This window comes from Melanotaenia boesemani, chromosome 20 (genome assembly GCF_017639745.1).
Source record: "Melanotaenia boesemani isolate fMelBoe1 chromosome 20, fMelBoe1.pri, whole genome shotgun sequence".
Lineage (NCBI taxonomy): Eukaryota > Metazoa > Chordata > Actinopteri > Atheriniformes > Melanotaeniidae > Melanotaenia > Melanotaenia boesemani.
The window spans coordinates 20,955,579-20,974,934 of NC_055701.1; the positions used below are offsets into that span (position 1 = coordinate 20,955,579).

At 38.8% G+C, this 19,356-nt stretch overlaps 1 protein-coding gene across 2 annotated transcripts in view; it reads left to right on the forward strand.

Moving 5' to 3' along the window:
* The first annotated feature begins 124 nt into the window (after nucleotides 1–124).
* The window catches only part of sash1b (SAM and SH3 domain containing 1b), a 59,598-nt gene continuing 40,366 nt past the window's right edge, over nucleotides 125–19,356 (forward strand). For both annotated transcript variants that reach the window (XM_041972417.1, XM_041972423.1), the window contains exon 1: nucleotides 125–1,405. In XM_041972417.1, the coding sequence (XP_041828351.1) occupies nucleotides 929–1,405 (477 nt within the window). In that variant the 5' untranslated portion in view covers nucleotides 125–928. The remainder of the gene's footprint in view (nucleotides 1,406–19,356) is intronic.

Consider the following 19,356-nt stretch of genomic DNA (forward strand, 5'->3'; position numbering starts at 1 on the left):
TTAACACTACACTTCCCAGAATCCCCTGCAGGTGGCGCCAGAGCTCGCTGAACTCCCGGCCAGCTGGATAAAAATTACCGCGGAGACTGAACCCGGGGCAGCATCCTCATTACTGATCCGGATGATGAAGCTGGGGAGCAGCAAACTTGAAAGCCGGCCACACAGCAAGCCACAACAAGTGATATCTGAGCGGATGTGGACATATATACATATTTTTCTTTTTTTTTTTCCCAGCGTTATCACAGCGGCTCTACGTCTCGGTTGCCCCAGCGGAGCCTCTGTCTCCGCTCCGGATGAATGTTTGATGGACCTCAGTGTCTCAGCCGCTGCAATGAATGAAACAAAGGGGATGGACGCAGTCTGGGAAGATACCAACTGTTAACGCCGCATTGCATGTTTTTTCACCAGCATGAAGGTTGGTAACTCGATTAAAGAGTTTTTCACCAGCTAATGTTAACTTTACAATTCAGTGGAGAGCACGAGGCAGCCAACAAGCTTGATATACAAAAGTCCAGCTAACTATAACAAACTGGTAAACTGGTTTTCGTCTCATGCTGTGAATTTCGCCTTTCACATAACTTGCACGCCTGGTCTCCTCTGACAGAAATCTCAAACTGGACCTGCTTTGGTTTTTTTTTGCTCAGAGAACTTCATCCAGGGTTTGCATAGTTGAGGGTGTGTGACACTTCAAGGTTTTCCAGTCTCCAGCGTCCTGCTCTGCCATCTCTTAACATGCTTTGCTTTCTGAGGCTCCCTCATAGATGTGTCTAATTTGGAGATCTGAACCTGGGACTGTTTGCAAGGTGGGATTTGCATGTACCCTACTACTGGACTTCCACATCACAGCTCCAACACAGCAGCAGTGTCAAGTGAGATGATGATGATGATGACATGCAATTAAGATAAGCTTCCTAAATCCTGTTTTAAGATGAGCCAAGGACCAAACCTCGTCCTCCAGTGGCTGTCAAAGCTCCATCTGGCCCAGTACGTGGAGTCATTCCTTGACAATGGCTATGATGATTTGGAAGTTTGCAAACAGATTGGAGAACCAGATCTGGATGCAATAGGAGTCCACATTCAGTATCACAGACACAGGCTGCTCACCGCGGTGAAGGCTCTAAAAGAGGAGGACAAAAGGAAAGTACCTGGCTATTATTTCACCTTAGAGCCCGTGGATACTTCTGCTAGTCAACACATATCACAGTCAGTGGATGATTTGGGGAATCTGAGGTCACACGCTCAGACTGAAGGAGTGCACCAGGCCTTGTGTCCCGGAAACCACAACCTGAGGTTCACAGAGTGTAATGACTTTGTGACTTATCCCAAACTGAAGCTAAAGGTACTGATACGGGATAAACTTGCAAAAGATGGGATCAACCTTGGACAAGCACCTTACACCCACAAGGTAGGACTTTTTACCCTCCCTTTTTGGACTCAAATCAGGCTAAATGTTATGTCTCTTAGAGCTGTCTCATTTAGTTTGATATGCTTACTTAGCTGTGTGTGTGTGATGGAGAGTGTGACAAATTTCTTTGATGTTGCTGATGTCTGGTGATTCTTCTGTATTCATCCAAGCCTGGATCGGTGTCTTTGGGAAAAGTGTGCTGAGATTCTTTGCACTGATAATGTACTTTTATATTACTTAACTGAATGAAAATGAATTGGATTGAGGGAGTAGATGCTTGTTGGAACAATATCAACTGTCCTTGTATACTCTAATTTGCAACAGCAGAGAAAGGGTAATTGTCATGGTAGACAGTGAGTTAATTTGAGGTGTTTTCTCACAAACTGGTTTCATGCTACAGGATTTTCCAAAAGAGCCAAAAATTACAGTTTGACAGGAATAAAATAGTTTTTTTTCTTTTCTTTTTTTTTTTAACCAATAACCCAATTTCCAAAGAGCTGTTAGCTGAGAACTTGGCAAATCTTCAAGCGGAGGACAAAAGAGGAAACAGCAGTAAACCGTCCAGCACAGACCTGTCACAGAGAGAAGAGAGAAGCATCTGGCTCCTCAGTTGATTCGACTCTTAACTGAAGTCTCATTAGAAATGGTTTCCATGGCAGAGTGTCTGTCAAGAAACCGTTCTTAAGGAGGGGAAACGGAGAAAAAAGGCTGAGGTATGTCAAATGACACAAGAACTAGACAAAAATAAATAAATAAATAAATAAATAAATAAAACAATGCAGGTCTGATGGAGAGATGAATCCTCCTCAGAGCCTGCATCACAACATTATTGAAGCAGTAAAGAATTGTGTTGACAGATAATAGAACAAAAGGCAGCCAATACCCAAAGAAGAGCTTTGGAAAGTCCTTCAATAACCCTGGAGAACTAGTCCCAAGTGATGTTTTAGGCTGTTAAAAATAACAATGATCACACCAAATATTTTATTTCAAGCTTGTTAGAACCGCACAAACTGTTTTTGCCAAACATACTGCTTTTTTTAATGATGTTTTCACTAAATCGCTGTGGTAACATTCTGTTTTCCCGGCAATATATAAAGAAATGAGACCTCAAGAACATTGTGCAGTACTATATTTGGTTATTTGATGCAACGTCCAGAATGCCACATCAGAAAGTGGGCGGAACTTTGTTGCATCCCACGTAGACCCTGCAGTGTGATGAGCCTGTGCTGAGCCACCAATTCACACTTCCAAAACATCCATGCTGGCATCAAAGTTAAGCTCATAATGTGCAGATGTGGTCGGTAACTGATATTGTTGCAGCCCTAGTTGTTGATATGGTGTATCTGCCTGTCCAACAACAGATTCCCACCTATACTTTAGGATAATTTATGCCTGGATCATGGGTGGGGTACACCATAAGGAGCCTGTTATTCTACATAATGTTTTGCTTTCAATCAGTGCTGATATTTTAAGAATTTGAGCAGCCATGACAGCAAGAAAGCCTTTGCAGATCTAAAAATGCAAGATGCACCACAGGCTAGACTTCTCCTTGTCAGTATAGCTTTATATGTAGTAATGGTGGCAGATATAGCTTAGTGTGGAAGGGGGATGCTTTAATCCATTGAACATATAAGCTTTACATTATATGGTTTAAAGCATAACCAATAACCAAACAAGTTCAAAATCCTTTGACCTCTGAAGATAGTCAGTGGGACAATGTGGATGAGTCTGCCTGGATGACAGATGTTTAGTCTAGATGGTACACTCACTAAATCCATGTCCTTTTATTTCTGGGGAAAAACTCTCTTGCCTGCAGGGATTTTTGATAATGTAATTGCACAGGATAGTTATCCTGCTTTGGCATATGTTCAGTCGGTCAAACACTCAGTGGGGTGATTTGTGAAAAGCTAAAGGACACATTTGGCTTATTTTCAGTAGTTTGTCAACAGCAGGTGTGATTGTTGACCTGGATGTAACTGGTCAGCGGATGGTACACTGATGCCACAAGTTTGTTTTGGTTGTTTTGTAACAAACTGTCAGAATGAATATTTACTGCGCACCCCTTTTGGGCAGGACCCCAGAATATCTTTACAGTTTCACACCTTAGGCTCAGTTTGTGTTCTCTGCAGTGGCATTTGGCCAAAAGACTTGTCTTTATGTTAAGCCATGCTTGTTGTTTTGTTTTTCCTCAACAGAGGTGTAAGAAGTGAATGTAAGTGTACAGAGCAGTGTTTTCTGAATGCAGGATAAGATCACTTCCCCATCTGGAGATTCATCTTTTATATTCAGTCTGTAATTTGTCATGATTGTAGTCATATTTTAGCTTGTTATTGTTCACTTTGCATTGATATGTTTTTAATAATTTCTTTTGGTTGGGAAAGGATATCCATTAAAAGAGTAGATATTTGTACTTAAATGTAAAATAAATAGCAGAAACATTTGAGTTTGCTAAAGTATGGAATGTATGGAAAATGTTGGAATGCTGAGGAATGTTCAAGCCAGATGCAGCTTCCTTATTTGATTTGAAATGGTCATCACATGACAACAAATCACAGGAAATATGCGACTGCCTTCTCAGTCTTTGATGTCCTGCCACTGGTGCTCATGTGCCTCAAGTGGAGATTTACTGTGTTTGGCTTTTTCTTGTTTAGTTTAATAATAAAAATCTAATTTAATCTGCAGGACCGCATTTAAGTAGTTGCACTCTGCCCACAGTGCTGAATAGCATCGGCGAATTTCACAGCTTTAAGCACATACTGTTCATGAAAGATTCAGAAGTTACAAACTACTAAGTGCAAAGGCACTTTGGGATTCACTTCAAACCTTTTCTGTGGTCACAGCCAACACAGGCACAGTTAGATTTGCTTCTTCACAAATAAAGGCACCACCGCCTCTGGAGTTAACACCAGCTATAAAGTTCAGATACAGGGAAACCTATAACTGCAGCTACATCTACAGCTGTAGCTTCTTTTAATTGTAAATCATCTAAGCAATAACGGAATTTCCTGTCTTTACCTCATCATAATTCAGTGTTCAGTGGACTCTCGAGCATTAAGTTTGGCTCGTCTGACCTTTTAGTGCTTGTACCATGAAGAAGTGCACGATTATTTCTTTCATTTTCAGCATGACCATGAGTCTTAGCTTGACTTGGAGTCGCTCACTATCAGGTGAGACTGGTTGGCAGCATGTGAACAGCATTTTTAAGCGGTTTGGCCTTTCGGGTTCATCAGATTTAGACCATTAAACAGAACCCGGGTATGCAGGACAGCACAGCTTTATTTTTTACTTCAAGAATGGCAAACAAGAGCTTCAGGACAAGTCTGACCTGTAACTGTTCTTTATTTAAATTGGTTAGAAATTGGATAATTTACCAGTTTGAGATTGATTTGATGACAGTATTTGCAGTTATTGTAATTTAGTTGTTTGTATAACCTCAATTCCAAAAAAGTTGCTGAGTAAAATGTGTAAAAAAGAGTCCACTGATTTGCAAAATTTATAAACCCATATTTTCATTCCCAGTAGAACAGATTGGATGTTGACACAGAGACTTGAGCAGCTGTTGATGCACATGTGCATCTCATTTCTGCATTTCTATAGGCTGCTGTAATTTCTATGGATCTACAATTCTACAAGGCCTCTGGCTCTTAGTCTAGACTTGGTATTGCAATCAATTCCCAATAAGTAGAGTAATTTGCTGAGTACCATCCCTGCATGACTAGTATAGCGTACTATGCTGACTTGAGTGGAAAAAAACTGGCTCCATGACAACTGTTAGGCTGAAACTGTAGATTTGATGCAATGGCTGCATTATAACAGAAAAAAGTCAATATTAAGAATACATTCAAGTTGTTATATGCAAGGATGTCATCACTCACAGGTAATGTAAGAACACAGCAGCACATCATGTTTACAACCTTGTTTTCAGTGTCTACAGAACAGATGCCAGTTTCTGTTGATGCCTTCAAAACATCATTACATTTGTTAGGAATGGCGTTCTACTTTGCTTCAGTCTGTTGACTGAAACCTCCAAATTTTGTTGAATACAACAATGAAAATTCACCATTATATTTAACAAGATCCCATCAAACTATGTTTGAAAGGATTCATTGTATAGCTGCATTAACAATAGGCTTAAACTCCCATAAGGCCTCTTTGCAGTGCTTTGCCTGAAAGAACCACAGAACGGTGAACAAATACTCGCTGCTCTGGAGATTTCCTTGTGTTGCTCTCTGAGTTACAGAGGACAAGCAAAACCAGCAGGCCCCTTTAGACGTAAGAAAAGACGGTCTGAATAGAGCCTGGCAAATACAAGGGCTGCAGTAGGCAGCTGACAGCTGTCCCTGCCTTTGTCACCATCAACTGGCGACTGAATGGGACTGGTTTTATTTGAGCAAGCTGTTATTTAAAATACCACTACCAGCACCTGTGAACACCAACATTATGTGTCGCTGTGAAAGAAATAGTACATGTAAGAGAGGGTGGTTGGGTCAGTTTAAAGTCATTGTAAAGTACCAAAAAACATGTTCTGAGTTTTTAACACCACAGAAAATTTTATTAAGTTATAATTTATGCAAAGTGGAAGAAAAGGGTAAGAAGGGGGGTGTTTTCAGCCATGTTGACCTGCAGCAGTGATAACTGGGTTATCAGTTACTCCAGCAGTCTCTGGTGAAACTTTTGAACAGAACTTGGCTCTAGTTTTAAGACCAGGTATGTAGTCCTTTGAGAGAGATTATTACACAGACCTTTGGCTTCACCCAAATTATTTTAGTATAAATCCGTGCAGCATGGTTATCATGGGACTGATGGTCAGCTATACATTGTCGTTCTAGTGCAAGCAGGACACTGTGGCTAAGTAAACTGGAAACCTTAAATGGTTTGTTTAGGAGTACAAATGATTAAATGTCTGTGTAAGCCCTATAGTACTTCACTCATCCCCAAAATAACAGAACAAGCTTTTAAGCATGTACAGTATAATAGATAGAATAACAAGCAATGTGTTAAATAAATCTGCCATGTGTGTCTGCATGGCTTAAAAAAACACAAACATTTGTATTATTGCAGCCGCACCATGTGCAATCTAAGTCAAGTTTAAGATAAATTAATTTTCAGCAAAACAAGAGATTCCGCTTCCCACTTTTAAGGTACAGTGAATGCAGCCTGATGCACAGCAGTGAGCTGGTAATGTGATGTCATATTACATTACAGATCCAGTTAGCTAGCTGACGTATTTATCAGACCTACTGTTCTCAGCTCCCAAACCAGGTCACAGGGTTGCGTTATGCCGCACCTTTTGAGTTGGTCCTTACCTTGGAGTCAAGTTTGTTCTCTCAAGCAAAGAAACTGTGCTCTTTAAATGTGCAGCATGGTCCATATGCTGAACGTGTCCTGCTGCTTTGTTCAGACAGAAGGGGAGCAGAAGCAACTACTGAGTAGTCAATCCATGGTAGCTTAACTGGCTACTGTTTTAATGATGGATAGATCATTTAAGCAATCTCTCACTTTAAATGCCAAGAACATCTAATTTTGTGCCACCCGTTTTTAATTGAACCAAATTGGCAGACTGTGCTGGACCTGTTTGTTTATGTTTGTGACATTTTAAAGGATCATTGTAGGTACTAATCTCAGATTAAAATATTTGTTGCTTTCACTGGATATTTCACATGGAAAAAAAAAGCATTTGCTGAGCATATGGATGAAGTTGGGCCACTTGATGCCGGACTTTTATAACCCAGATTGTGGGATTAAGAGCTGAGAGACTCATTCTGTTTGAGCGTCTTTATGATCTAATTGGTGCGCTTTCCCTTTCTGACTGGCTTCAAAAAGCACAGCATGTTGGGAAAGTATAAATAAACAATTTGTTTGTGATTTCTTCTATTTGCTTGCCCTCTGTTCGTTTTCACTGTCTTCATGCTTGCCACATAGTGCACTGTGGGGTAGGGTCTACTTATGGACTTTATTGATGTTGTGTCAGGGTAGATTAGGTCAAACCAGTGGACAATTACAGGAATGTGGCTGGATTATTGCTCTGATGGTGCCGATGGGGGGGTGGGTGGTCAGGTTGGTGGTGGTGATGGTGGGAGGGGGAACACTTAAAAGCTTAACATACCTCAAAAATGCTAGTCATTTAAAGTGTAGGATTTAGAAATTTTTCATCCGGATTCTGTCATCTCTCCTTATGTGATCGTGTGTTCCTGTCCTCTTGAAGATGCCGTGTTTATGAAAAACACAGCTGCACATGGACGGCTGTCATTGCAGCAACACATACTCAGCTGCACTCTTACATCCCTGCCGAGCTAAATTAGGATTGCATATGTTGTTCATGCAGGGAATACTGTCTGATGCATAATGTAAACCGCTGTGTAAAGCAGGGCATAATCACTGACCTATATTTGTGAATTCAAGATTAGAATTGTCCAGGGTCACTTCTTTTTCCCTCTATGTTCATCTATCCAGATAATTTCATTCAGAAGCGCATGTGGGGGTCCCCCCCACAGAAAACAAGATAAGTGCCTCACACACTTAAGTCTGTTCACAACACTCCATTTATATGCTTCATTTGGACTCATTATGTAAGTGCAAGAAAAGCAGGGTTCTTTATTTGTTTTCTATTGAGTGAAAAGTATTTTCTGTGGCTGAGTTGGGTAAACATTTCCCTAAACAACCCTCTTTTTTTTTAATGAAATACTCCTCTGTTTTGTGGTTTTGTTTCTCTGTTGCTTGAAGATTTTAAATAGACCCTTTAAACCATGCACTGCTCAGAATTTAAATCTGTGTGGCAGAGAGACTCTGCTATTCTTTCTGATATTTATAAATACTTTATGCAAAAGACTACACATTGTAGTAAGCTTGTATGCTGTGATCTGGAAAAAGTACTCGTAAAGAAATGTTTATTTCACACATATTGGCATCCTAAGACTGTTAGCACTTGTTTGTTAAGAGCAGGGCTTTAGACTGTTTGTATTGGTAGTGTACCTAATGCTTTCCTTTAGATGCACTAAATAAATTTTTCACTTTGCCTTTAAGAGCAAAACAATAACATTCTTTGGGTTTCCATAGAAGTAATTCATGGGAATAAAGGGGCAGGTTAACGGTTGTTTCTGTCTATCACAGCATGAAAACATTTTTTTAAATATATATTTTTTTTTTATATTTTTTTCATCAACTTAAACAAAGGGTTTTAATGTGAGAACCCAGTAAAGCATTTTTCCATCACAGCTGTCGATAAAAAAGTTGCATAAATGTTTAGTCTAAGGAGGCTTTAAGCTTTCTGACAGAGCTGTAGCGACACAAAAACATCTTAACACAGGACTTCTTAGTTGTGTTGCACAGAGATGGACAGAAAATGTTTCTTCACATTGCTTTTCTCTACTTTAGTCTGCACAGTGATGGCTACTTTACTAGCTGCTATGAGTCTTTTACCATAACTGGGCTCCTGGTGTAGCCGTACTTGTAAAGTGGTTTGGTATTAGGTGCTCATGTTGCAACTGAAAACACCTGGGAACTCCAGAAATTCTCACCTAAAACAATGGTAGTGTAAGAAAATTTTAAGAATAATAAATAAAAAAAAGGATTCTTTAGTGGATAACTGGAATAAGGTGTCAGTCCTGACTTCAGCATTTTACAATAATCTGCAGAAAAGAAAATTATTTGTGAGCATTCCTTCTTCTGTAGTACACTGAATACATCATCTGACTGCAGCTCCTTGGTCTTTGAAAGCTGGAAAAACTGAAGATTTCTACAAGTAAATATAGTTCAGATAGCAGACAGTTTTTGTGATTCGCTTCTTTCTTGGCTGACGTTACAGACGTTTGGTCATCAATTAATGAAGTTTAGTTTCCATCATGTTCTGTAACTGCATCGGAACAGAAACTTCCACAAATGCATAATAAAGTATTTTTTATGGCGTTGTTATCGTTATGTTCTGTGAAATAAATGAGTAGAAATTGCACAAAAGTGAGAACACAGTCTGCTGATGCCAGTCTGTGTTGTATTCTAAAATCAACCTACTGACTGGGGTTTTCATGAAGCATATGCTGGTCTGGCTGATCCAACATTCAGTCAATCAAAGAAGAAGAAAAAAGCTTTTTCTTTCTGGACTGGTACATTTATTCAAATAGATTTTTTTTTCTTCTTTTTTTCTTGCATCACTCTGCATTTTGTCTGACTGCACACACTATAAAAGGTTGTGTGCAAGTTATGGTAAGTTAAGACATAAATGTATGTATTTTATACTTTAAAATACAGTAAAATGAAATGCAGTCATTTCATATTTGCATTCTTATAGTAGATTAGGTGCTAAATAAAAAAGAAAATGCTGACATTTGTCTTTTTTTTTTTACTACATGTCAAGTTTCGTTAACTTTAACTATTCAAACGCATTTTTTACACATCACTGAAACAGCGTTTTTCATTCATCATTATAGATGATGCAATCTACTAGTCCTAAATTTCTGTATAAATTAAAGCTTATAGTTTGTTTACACGCTCAGATTCTTGGTACATTAGTGGTAATTGGACATGGCATATATTAGTGATGCAACTGGCTGTGATTCAATGCATTAAATAGAGGCTTTATAGAAAAAAAAAGACATGCCACAGGAACACAGTTCTTCTCACAGAAAGACAGTCATTGAATTATGGATTAATTTATTTAAGCTGTTAAAAGTCTCTTCTCTAGTTTGTTTATTTTGTTCATCCTCACTGTTGCTTGAAATGTGAATTATCCCTGCCAGCCATTATTCTAACCCAGATTATCCTCACAAAGAGCACAACTGTTATTAATCATGGCATTGAATTTGCCAGTAATTATAAACTCTTATCAATTTGACAGAAAATTAGATAAAGTACCACCTTGCAGGAATGTGCTTTGAATGCGAGCAGAAACCCTATTTCGTTGTGGGCTGCAGTAACGATGAGAAAATACCACAACATAAACCCTGACGTTTTTAGTCACAACTTGCTCCTTTCTGTTCAGTTTAAATGTTAAATTCTGTGCAGTTTCTCTCCCGGGGGGCACTCAGGGGTCAGTCGGGATGTGTTTACGGTCTGACTCAGTTGGAACAACTTGGCCTTGTTGCACTACATGATATGTTTGAGAAAAAGGAACAAAAGCGAGACGGCAAACATTGTTCAGGAAGAAATCCAAACTTAAAGAGACACTACTTTGTTTTCTGCATATTTGCTGTACTTCTGTGTTTTAGCTGCAAGGTGCTGGGAGCTACAGTGGTAGACTAGACTGCATTTTTATATATAGGCTCCACTTAATATGGGGCTTATGACCCACCTGTATGATGTTTGGGGTCATTAGTGACCTCAGGGGCCATGGGGATTAGGCTGATGCCACAGTTGCAGTACGTGTGGTGCACTATGATATTAATGTTATCCATCTATTATAAGTCAGGGATTTATCTTCTGTTCTGTCCTTGCACATTTGATGATTTCATCCAGAAATCAATAAGCCAAAATAAATAAATAAATGAACAGTCTGCACAGTGCTTACTAAAAGTTGGGATAAAAGCAGAAGAATTAATGGGGTGTCTTTAATCGGTGCATTTGCTTCCACAATCTCAAAAGCTTAGCGAGGCTCAACAGACTTTTCAATTTCTCGGCTCTTGAAACATTTTACACAGAATTTTCCAATCTATGAAAATGCTTTAAACTCTTTTTGTTATGATGTTGTCATAAAAGATAAAGTACATCCCCTTTTACTTTTAAGATTTTACATAGAAACATTAAAAATCCAGACCTTACCAGATCTTTAAACTACGTAATACAACATCAGATAAATACTTGACAGATTATATTGTGCCATCAGTTATTCAATCAGGGCCCATTTTTTATGGCTTCATGGGAGTCAAAAGGGAAATTGATAACCAGCTGCTGCTGAGCACATACACTTGGTTAAGTGATCATCATCAAGTGTGAGCACCTCTATAAAAGTACAACTTTTTTTAAAAGCTGTTCTGGAGCATTCAGGTGCGTTAATACCATGCCAAGCAGGAAATAAATCCATGCGTTCATCTCCAGTAGATTGGATTACTGTAATAGCCTTAACAAGACTTCTCAAAAAGAACATTAAAGAGCAGCTCATCCAGAACCCTGCATCTAGTTTTAACTAGGACTAAACCTAAACCTAGCAGGGTTCTTAGATCTAAGGACTAAGACCTGAGTCCAGTCTCAACATGGACAAGCTGTAATTAGCTGTTAAGCTGCAAACAAGTGGAAAAAACTGCCAGTGGAGATTAAACCTTCACCAAATGTAGACACTTTTAAACCCTGGTTAAGAGTTTTGGTTTTTGTGTTTTTTCCTCATGCACCTATGCATGGAATCTGCACAGCATCTTTTAACTTATCTAGACTGCTTTTTACTTTTAATTATTTTAATTTAATTCTTTTCGTGATTTGATTAGATAAACTTTAACTAAGAAAAGCATAACAGAAAAGCTCAATGACTCAAAACTGATCCTAAACACTGTGAGAGATTAATATAATCCCACTTAAAACAATGACTTAGTGTTATTTCTGCTACAAGCTGTTAAACCACAGGCTGGACTTAGTTTTACACACACTACTTCATTTTGGCTTAGCAATTTGTAATATGTTGTTGTTCATTTGAGGTTGCTTTTACCTGAATTTAAGATAAGGTATGTGTCAGATTATATACTTGATGTGTCAACCCACATATTTGAACAAGGGTGCTTTTCTTTTATACAAGTATATTTCCATTCCTGTTTTAGCATGTGCATAATTGAATTTTTAAAATGATTCTGGCTTCGCCTCTCACCTGCTAAAATGCTGGGATAGGCTCCAGCTCACCCCCGACCCGTAATGGAATAAGCGGTCGAGATAATAGATGGATGGATGGATGGATGGATTCTGGCTTCTCAGATGCTTCATGAAGCAGTTCCTTTTTTCCCCTTTTCTACAAAAATTTCTCCACTCAACAACTGCATTTCAGCCTTTCGTGGTGTGAACCTGCTGTGCAGACGACGGTGGGAATTCACCTCCTGCCACATCAGTTCTGGTGTGCTTGTTTAACCAGTGGATGCCAGTATGCTGTGGCAGTTTCCCTCCACTGCATATTGCTGTCTCCATGCCTCCGGTAGTCTGCAGACCAAGAGTTCACAGCTTGCCTCCATCCAGCTGTGCTATATTTGTTGGATCAGAGTAAGGTCTGTCCATCCAACTGAGCTTTTAGACCATAAAAACGACATTGTACTTGACCTTTTAGCGAAGCTTCTGGTGTTTCATAGAAGGAAAAAAGCCACAGGACACACTCCTGTAGCACAATAAATACTATATCTTCAGATTATGACCCATTTTCTGCTCACCTTCGTATAGCACTGACAACCCAACTGATGCTATTTGCCACAGTGATCCACCAGTGATCCACTTGCAAAGAATATTCTGAAGTCTTATAATCACTGCCATGTTTAATGAAAATGATGCAGCTCTTAGATTTTAATCCACATTAACTTGCAGTTGGTTTTTTAGAATATCTAATGTCTCTAATGTGCCAAAATGTCACTGTGTCAGTATATATTACGAATAAACTTGAAGAAATCCTTAAAAAATGAAACTGAAAAGGTCCCTTCCTGTTCGTTTTGCCTGAGGTTGACCCGTTAGCCTCTTTTTTCCGCCTTGACTAATTATTGCAAGCTTGTCTGATTTGTTAAGTAATGTCTTGTTTTTATGTGGAAGGTACTGTATAAGGAAACTAAAAAGCTTGTTAAGATTGATTTTTGGTCTTTTATCTCATAAATTTAAGTGATTGATTTCAATGTCTGTTGCTGTAAACTGTGGCATCATTTTGCATGCAGTTATGGAGACACAGCCAAATCCTCAACTCTGAAAATAGACTTTAGAAAGGTTTTATATCTAAATAGAGCAACTGTCTTTCTATTATATACACTATATCATTTATTACCCCCTGCCCTCGTCCTCCTTCTATGTATAGATATAGGAAACCTGAATCTTTGGGGGGAAAGGTAACATTCTGAAAGTGGGAGAAGGAAGTGATATCCATTGAAGTAATTGCATTAATGCTTATGTAAGTCTTAGATAAGTCTTACAGAAAGCATAGATCATGATGCTCTTGCTTAGACAAAGCTTTTAAGGGAAATCTGATCCACTTCCTTCAGATTTCACAGCCATTAGTTGTATAAATCAGTCTGAGTAAACTTTTTAATTGATTCCATATTTCTTATCTGAGAACTTTAACACAAGTATTTTACGATCTTCTTTATCTTTTTTTTTTTTAAAGCTAATGACAGTGAATGGCTAAAGATAAATCCTCTGAAGGCTTAAATAGCAAAGTGCTGCTGTGCACCGGCGTGTTCTTGTTCACCTCTGCTGCCCTTTATCAAAATTTTAGCACTTTTTTGTTTTGTACTTGAAAGCGGTCTGAAAGATGCTGTCACACAAGTTGAAAAGGTAGTTTTTTCTCAGGTGAAAAGTTCAACACTAAAGTGTGCTTTATAGAAAAAAAAAACAAAACAAAAAAAAAACTAATGAAACAAACTGCTTTTAGGTCAACCGCTTGTGCAAGTTGGTTATAAATTGCAGGAATTATCTCAGCCATTGAGGCTGGGGGGGCGTTCTATCCCTTTTCCTAAGTTTCTCCCTTATTTTTCAAGTTCAACTGAACTGGGGAGCATCAGCACCGCTTGGTTGTCAGGTCTACCCAGACATCCTCTGCTAGGGTCAGGTCCTGGACACAGGTCAGCCCATCGCTTGTCGGTATGATTCAGGCAACTGTCTTGTTGAAATGTAAACTTTGTCTCAGCAGGAGGTTTTTTTTTCTGACTAATCCTCCTTGCCTCTGTTGCAGAAAAGCAGAATGATGCAATCACCATGCTTGACTGTAAGGGTGCAACCCTTCCTCCGCAAACAAACACCCACACACACACACACTGTTGTCAATTGTAGCCAAATACTTCATCTTTGTTTAATCACATCAAATGATTCTGGGTGTGTTTTTTTTTTTTTTTTTTACATTTTAACTGCATAACAGAATTTTTTTGTAGTATATGGACGCGTAAAGATATAACACACTTCTTAATAAGCTGAGTAACGCACATAGTAGCTGCTCCTGTGCACTGAGAGGAGCCAGATGAGGTGGTTGGTAGAATTGGGGATCTTTAGGCACCTCACAATTTAATTAGATTACGATACAGATGACTGCAGTGAGATTATAAAACAGTTACTTATGAATCTATTTTCCCTGCATTCCTACTACTACTTTCTGAGTGGAAACATTTAACATGCTTGTAAGCAAAGAAGAAAACTTGCTCATAACAGCAAAACATGGCTTTGTATCAAACCCTAGCAGTCTTGGGCTGATCATATCAGATATCAGTACATATCAGATTTCATGCACAGCTATTGTGTCGGTTATGTTACAATTACAATACAATTTAAAAATATGTGATTTTTTACTAATATTTCTACATTAATTATTAATCGTCCACATCTGCATTGAGAGGCATCTAAAAAAATAAATAAATAAATAAAATTCTCCCACCCCCACTGATTTGGGTGTCCCCTTAATGCCTCCCTGATAAGGTGTTCTGGACATGTCCCACCAGGAAGAGGACCCGGAGCAGATCCAGGACAAGCTGGAGGGATTACGTTTCTCAGCTGACCTGGGAATGAATCAGGATCCACCTTGAATGAGCTGGAAGAAATGTCTAGGGAAAGAGAAGTCTGGGCTTCCTTGCTTAAGCTGCTGTCCCCACAACCTGACCTTGGTAGAAATTGGTACAAAGTGGATCGATGGTTTCCAAGTCACCTAGATGCTACTAGTTATAAGAAAACAATAAAAAGTATAACTGAACTACCTTTTGTAAATCAGCCTTTTACACAGCATACTGAATAGTTACCGAGATTAGATGCAGGGATGTGTATATCCCTCTCATTGCCTTGTTTTGTGATCCTGCTTATCCATCTCTTCAACGTGCTTCTAAGCCACCTTTTTCCATCTTACCTGGATACATTTGGTATATCGCTGAATATTGGTGAGCTATATTTTGTCCTGCTTCAGTGACTGTGCAGAGCCACTTCTCTTAAAAAAGCTTCTGATGAGCAGGCATGGCCTCCTGGGAAAGTAGATGGCGTGTTTTCATGTGCGTTGTGCAACTTTGAAGTTTCCCTCAGGTTTTCCCTGGGAAGCCGAGAGAAAGTGATAGCTCTGTAAAAGTATGTTTCTGAAACCATTAGGGGCGGTGTTGTGTTATCAACTGAAAGAATCAGGACAAACCAAGTTGCTGCACTCTGTGCACCAATGCATATCCACATAGGAAGTAATGCCAGTTGTGAAATATTGATTGTCACTTTTTATAACTGTACTGTAGAGCGATGCAGTTTTGGATGCAGGAGCTTTGTTAAGTTTCCTCTATGTGTGTTTTGAGTATTTACAAAGTTCATATTTGCATGTTTCTGTTTATAAGCTTACTGTTTATAGTTCTCTGTGCATGCAGGGGAAGGTTTTACCAACTGTCAGTTCTCTGTGATTACAGATTACAATCCCCAAGGCTGAAAATGTGTCAAGTGTCTTTATATGTTAGGTGCATGAATGTTTAAAAAGAAGTGAAAAAAGGATCTGCCACACCTACATATAAAAGAGAATATGTAGATGTGTTGTCAGGTGTAGCATGTTTAATAATTTGTGGCTTTTAGAAGAAAACTCTAATAGAAAGTGTATATTTTTATAAACAGGAAGAATATAACGCGACTCATTCCTTCGACCAGTTACACATGACAGCTTTTTATGAAACTCCATGAGGGGTACCCAGTAGGGGTATGAAGTTTAAAGTCTTTAACATGAAAGATGTTATAACTTTGATGTGCATACCCATGGATCAACTGAAGTCTGACGTAAATAAGTCAACAACCAATCCTATAAAGTCTGTCTGACAGAGATTTTCCTGCGTATCCAATGCAGAAGCATGTTTTTCACATCTCTCATCATCAGTGAGATGAAGTCAGTGGTTCTGCAGCATTACTACAATATTGGAACCCCCCCTCCTAGACTATTTAAACAGCTTATCAGCCAACCCGTCTGCCGGATGCCCCGCTTAGATCCAGAGATGAAAGCCTCATACAGTTAATGTGTGTAGTCGCTGCTTTTGAGGTCGCCATGAATGCAACATGTCAGACAGCTAAAGCTGGCACAGTTTACAGTGCACCATAATATCTAACGCCTGGAAATCATTACGTTTTGTAAAAAGAGAGAAACGTTGGTCTAAAGCCTACTATAGCTGTAGCACCTCACCTGGTGTGATGTCATTCCCCGATGCTAACACAACTAGCACCAGCGAAAACAACAATGCATTCAAGCTATTTTTATACATAATCACCAGATTTTTGGGGGGGACAAAATCCAGACAACTAGTTGCTGATCATAGGACAGGAAGATGCTTCTGTCTACAGTGCCCAAAACACAGTATGTTATGCACAAATGAAAGGCCCTATGGCTAGTTTTCCATCTTTTCTGCTTTATCTGACTTTTTTTTTCCAGCAACTATCCCATCATGGTTCCCCAGTTTTCCTTGTTTGGTCAATTCTCCAGGCAGCACACTCCAGCTTCAGTTTTTATAGATCAACTGTAAATGAACAAAAACATGAGAAGATACCAGCCAGGGTACAGCTACCTAGGCTGATAGGATAAACAACCTCTTCTAATTTTCCACAAAACACATCAACACACTTTTGGTTAAAGTTAATGGAAACAATTCTACAATGAGTCAAAGCTAAAGGCAGTTCATCGAAATATTAGTGACTTTTTTTTCTGTGTTGGTGTACAACTTATCCTTCGGACTGTGTTCAACTCCAGTTTCTTATAGAAACGTTACTCTCTGAGAAACAGTTGCGGGGTTAATGTATTTTTGACTCAACTATAGGTACCAGCCTCTCACAGTGGGACCAAGAGTGAGCTGCTGCCCTGTAGATGGTAAAATCAGTTGTCCTCGAGTTGTTGCTTCCATCAGAGCCACGTGAGATACTGCTATTGGTAAATGTGTGTTTCTGTATATCAAAAGGTATACTGTACACTCTTGTAGGCCCTGCTGCAGCATACTTAGCCAAATTTAGCACATGTATTAGCATTGATTTCATCTATCATGAAGATTTATGTTGGAATTTATCATTTTTTTTCTAAACTGCTAAACAGCCATGTGCACAAACCCACAGAGCTCAATAAGCAATGTTATAAACATCCTCTGGTGTTTGTGCCAAGGGGCTTAGTGAAACGTTAAATGAGATCTATTATGCTGGAATAAGCTCACACTCCTTGGTGCTCAAGTGGGGCCAAACATGATTGCTTTGGGTAAATAAACAGGGTAATATACAGCTTATGTCATCAAAGATGGTCTTTACAATAAATAAAAAAAAAACATAATGAGAGAGTGATATATTTGAATTTACATTATGTGAACACATGCTGAGGACTTAAAGAAGATATTACGCTTTCTTATATTTCTTATGGGTTGTCCACTTTGGAAACCACAGCAATGTTCGATTAATGATGAAATGTTTATTTTACTAGTTGCTGTTTTTATTTAATCAGGAAGTTTATTTTGACATAATGACATCAATCCAATTTTGTTTCTCTGTTTGTGCTGATAATCTTTTGTTTCTATAAGAAAAGCAGGGCCTGAACATTTAAAACCCAAAGTAAAAAGGCTATATTAGAGGCCCAGTTCAGCCTGATTGAAAGTTTCATACATTCCTACAATTATCTGCTTTAAATAACAAGATTATTGGCTTTTTAATTTTCTATACTATGATCAGTGAGAACTAAGCTACTTGCTCAAGTATTTGGTCATATTTGCATAGAACTTTGCTTATGTGTGATTTTAAACTGGTTGTATAAACCTGCCAGAAACAAACAGAGAGGATTTCACATGTCTCTGCCATCTTTTTATGTTTAATTCTCACTCTTTACCACCAAACAGTTTCAAACGGCAGTTAGATATGAATATTTAATATCAGCATTTTGCTACTGAACGTTGAGACTCCACTTAGCACCCCCTCCCCCTTTACATTTGGTGGTTGGTTAACAGACAGACATGGATTTTTTGTGTTTGCAAGCAAACATTAGGTCTCAAGTCGCATTGTTGTTCTTATAGTAAACATTTATACATCTATAAAGTGCTTTTTTTGTTTCATTTACAAGCAAGATTCTACCATCCACACACACACACACAACCCCCCACATCCATGCAGCACTTTTTATTCTACACACTGAGCCCTATCATACACACTGATGAGCACATCAGGGTCAAAGGTTCTGTCTGTTGCCTGAGGACACTTTGACTTGTGAACCGGAAAATCCGGGAATCGAACCCTCCGATTGGCTGTGGACAGTTCTACCCCCGAAGCCACAGGATAATGCTTATGACAGCTTATGCACCCAAAGTAAGTATCAGTTAGAAATGATCATTATCATTCTAGAGTTTACCAATGCAGGCTACATAAAATCCCTACCATGCACTATGATGCCCTTTAGTGCTTAAAGGTTAAGGTTAGGGGTTAGGGTTACAAAATACACCAAATGCACAGAAATACACAACAAATTCAATATATTGTATTGAATTTTCTGTGTATTTTGGTCCAAAAAGCTGCAGAGAATGTCACTGAGTTCAGTCTTGTATCGTGGTTATTGGGAATCAAGCACAGCCATATGTCACAGACAATATTTGGTGAAGAGAGGGTACTGTTCTTGATGTGTGGTCAGATAATGTCATAGAGCCAGGGGGATGAGCAGTGCTCCTAGTCATGTACACTACCTGCCTTTTGTTTATGCTCCAACAAATAAGTCATGAGGTGCATCAGCAAGACAGCTCAGCATCTTCAAGTATTAATAAATATTGAAGGGAATTTTTCTACATGCCTTCCACATTTGCTATTAGATTTATTTGCAGACTGTTGCAAGTAGGGATTTCTACAAACCG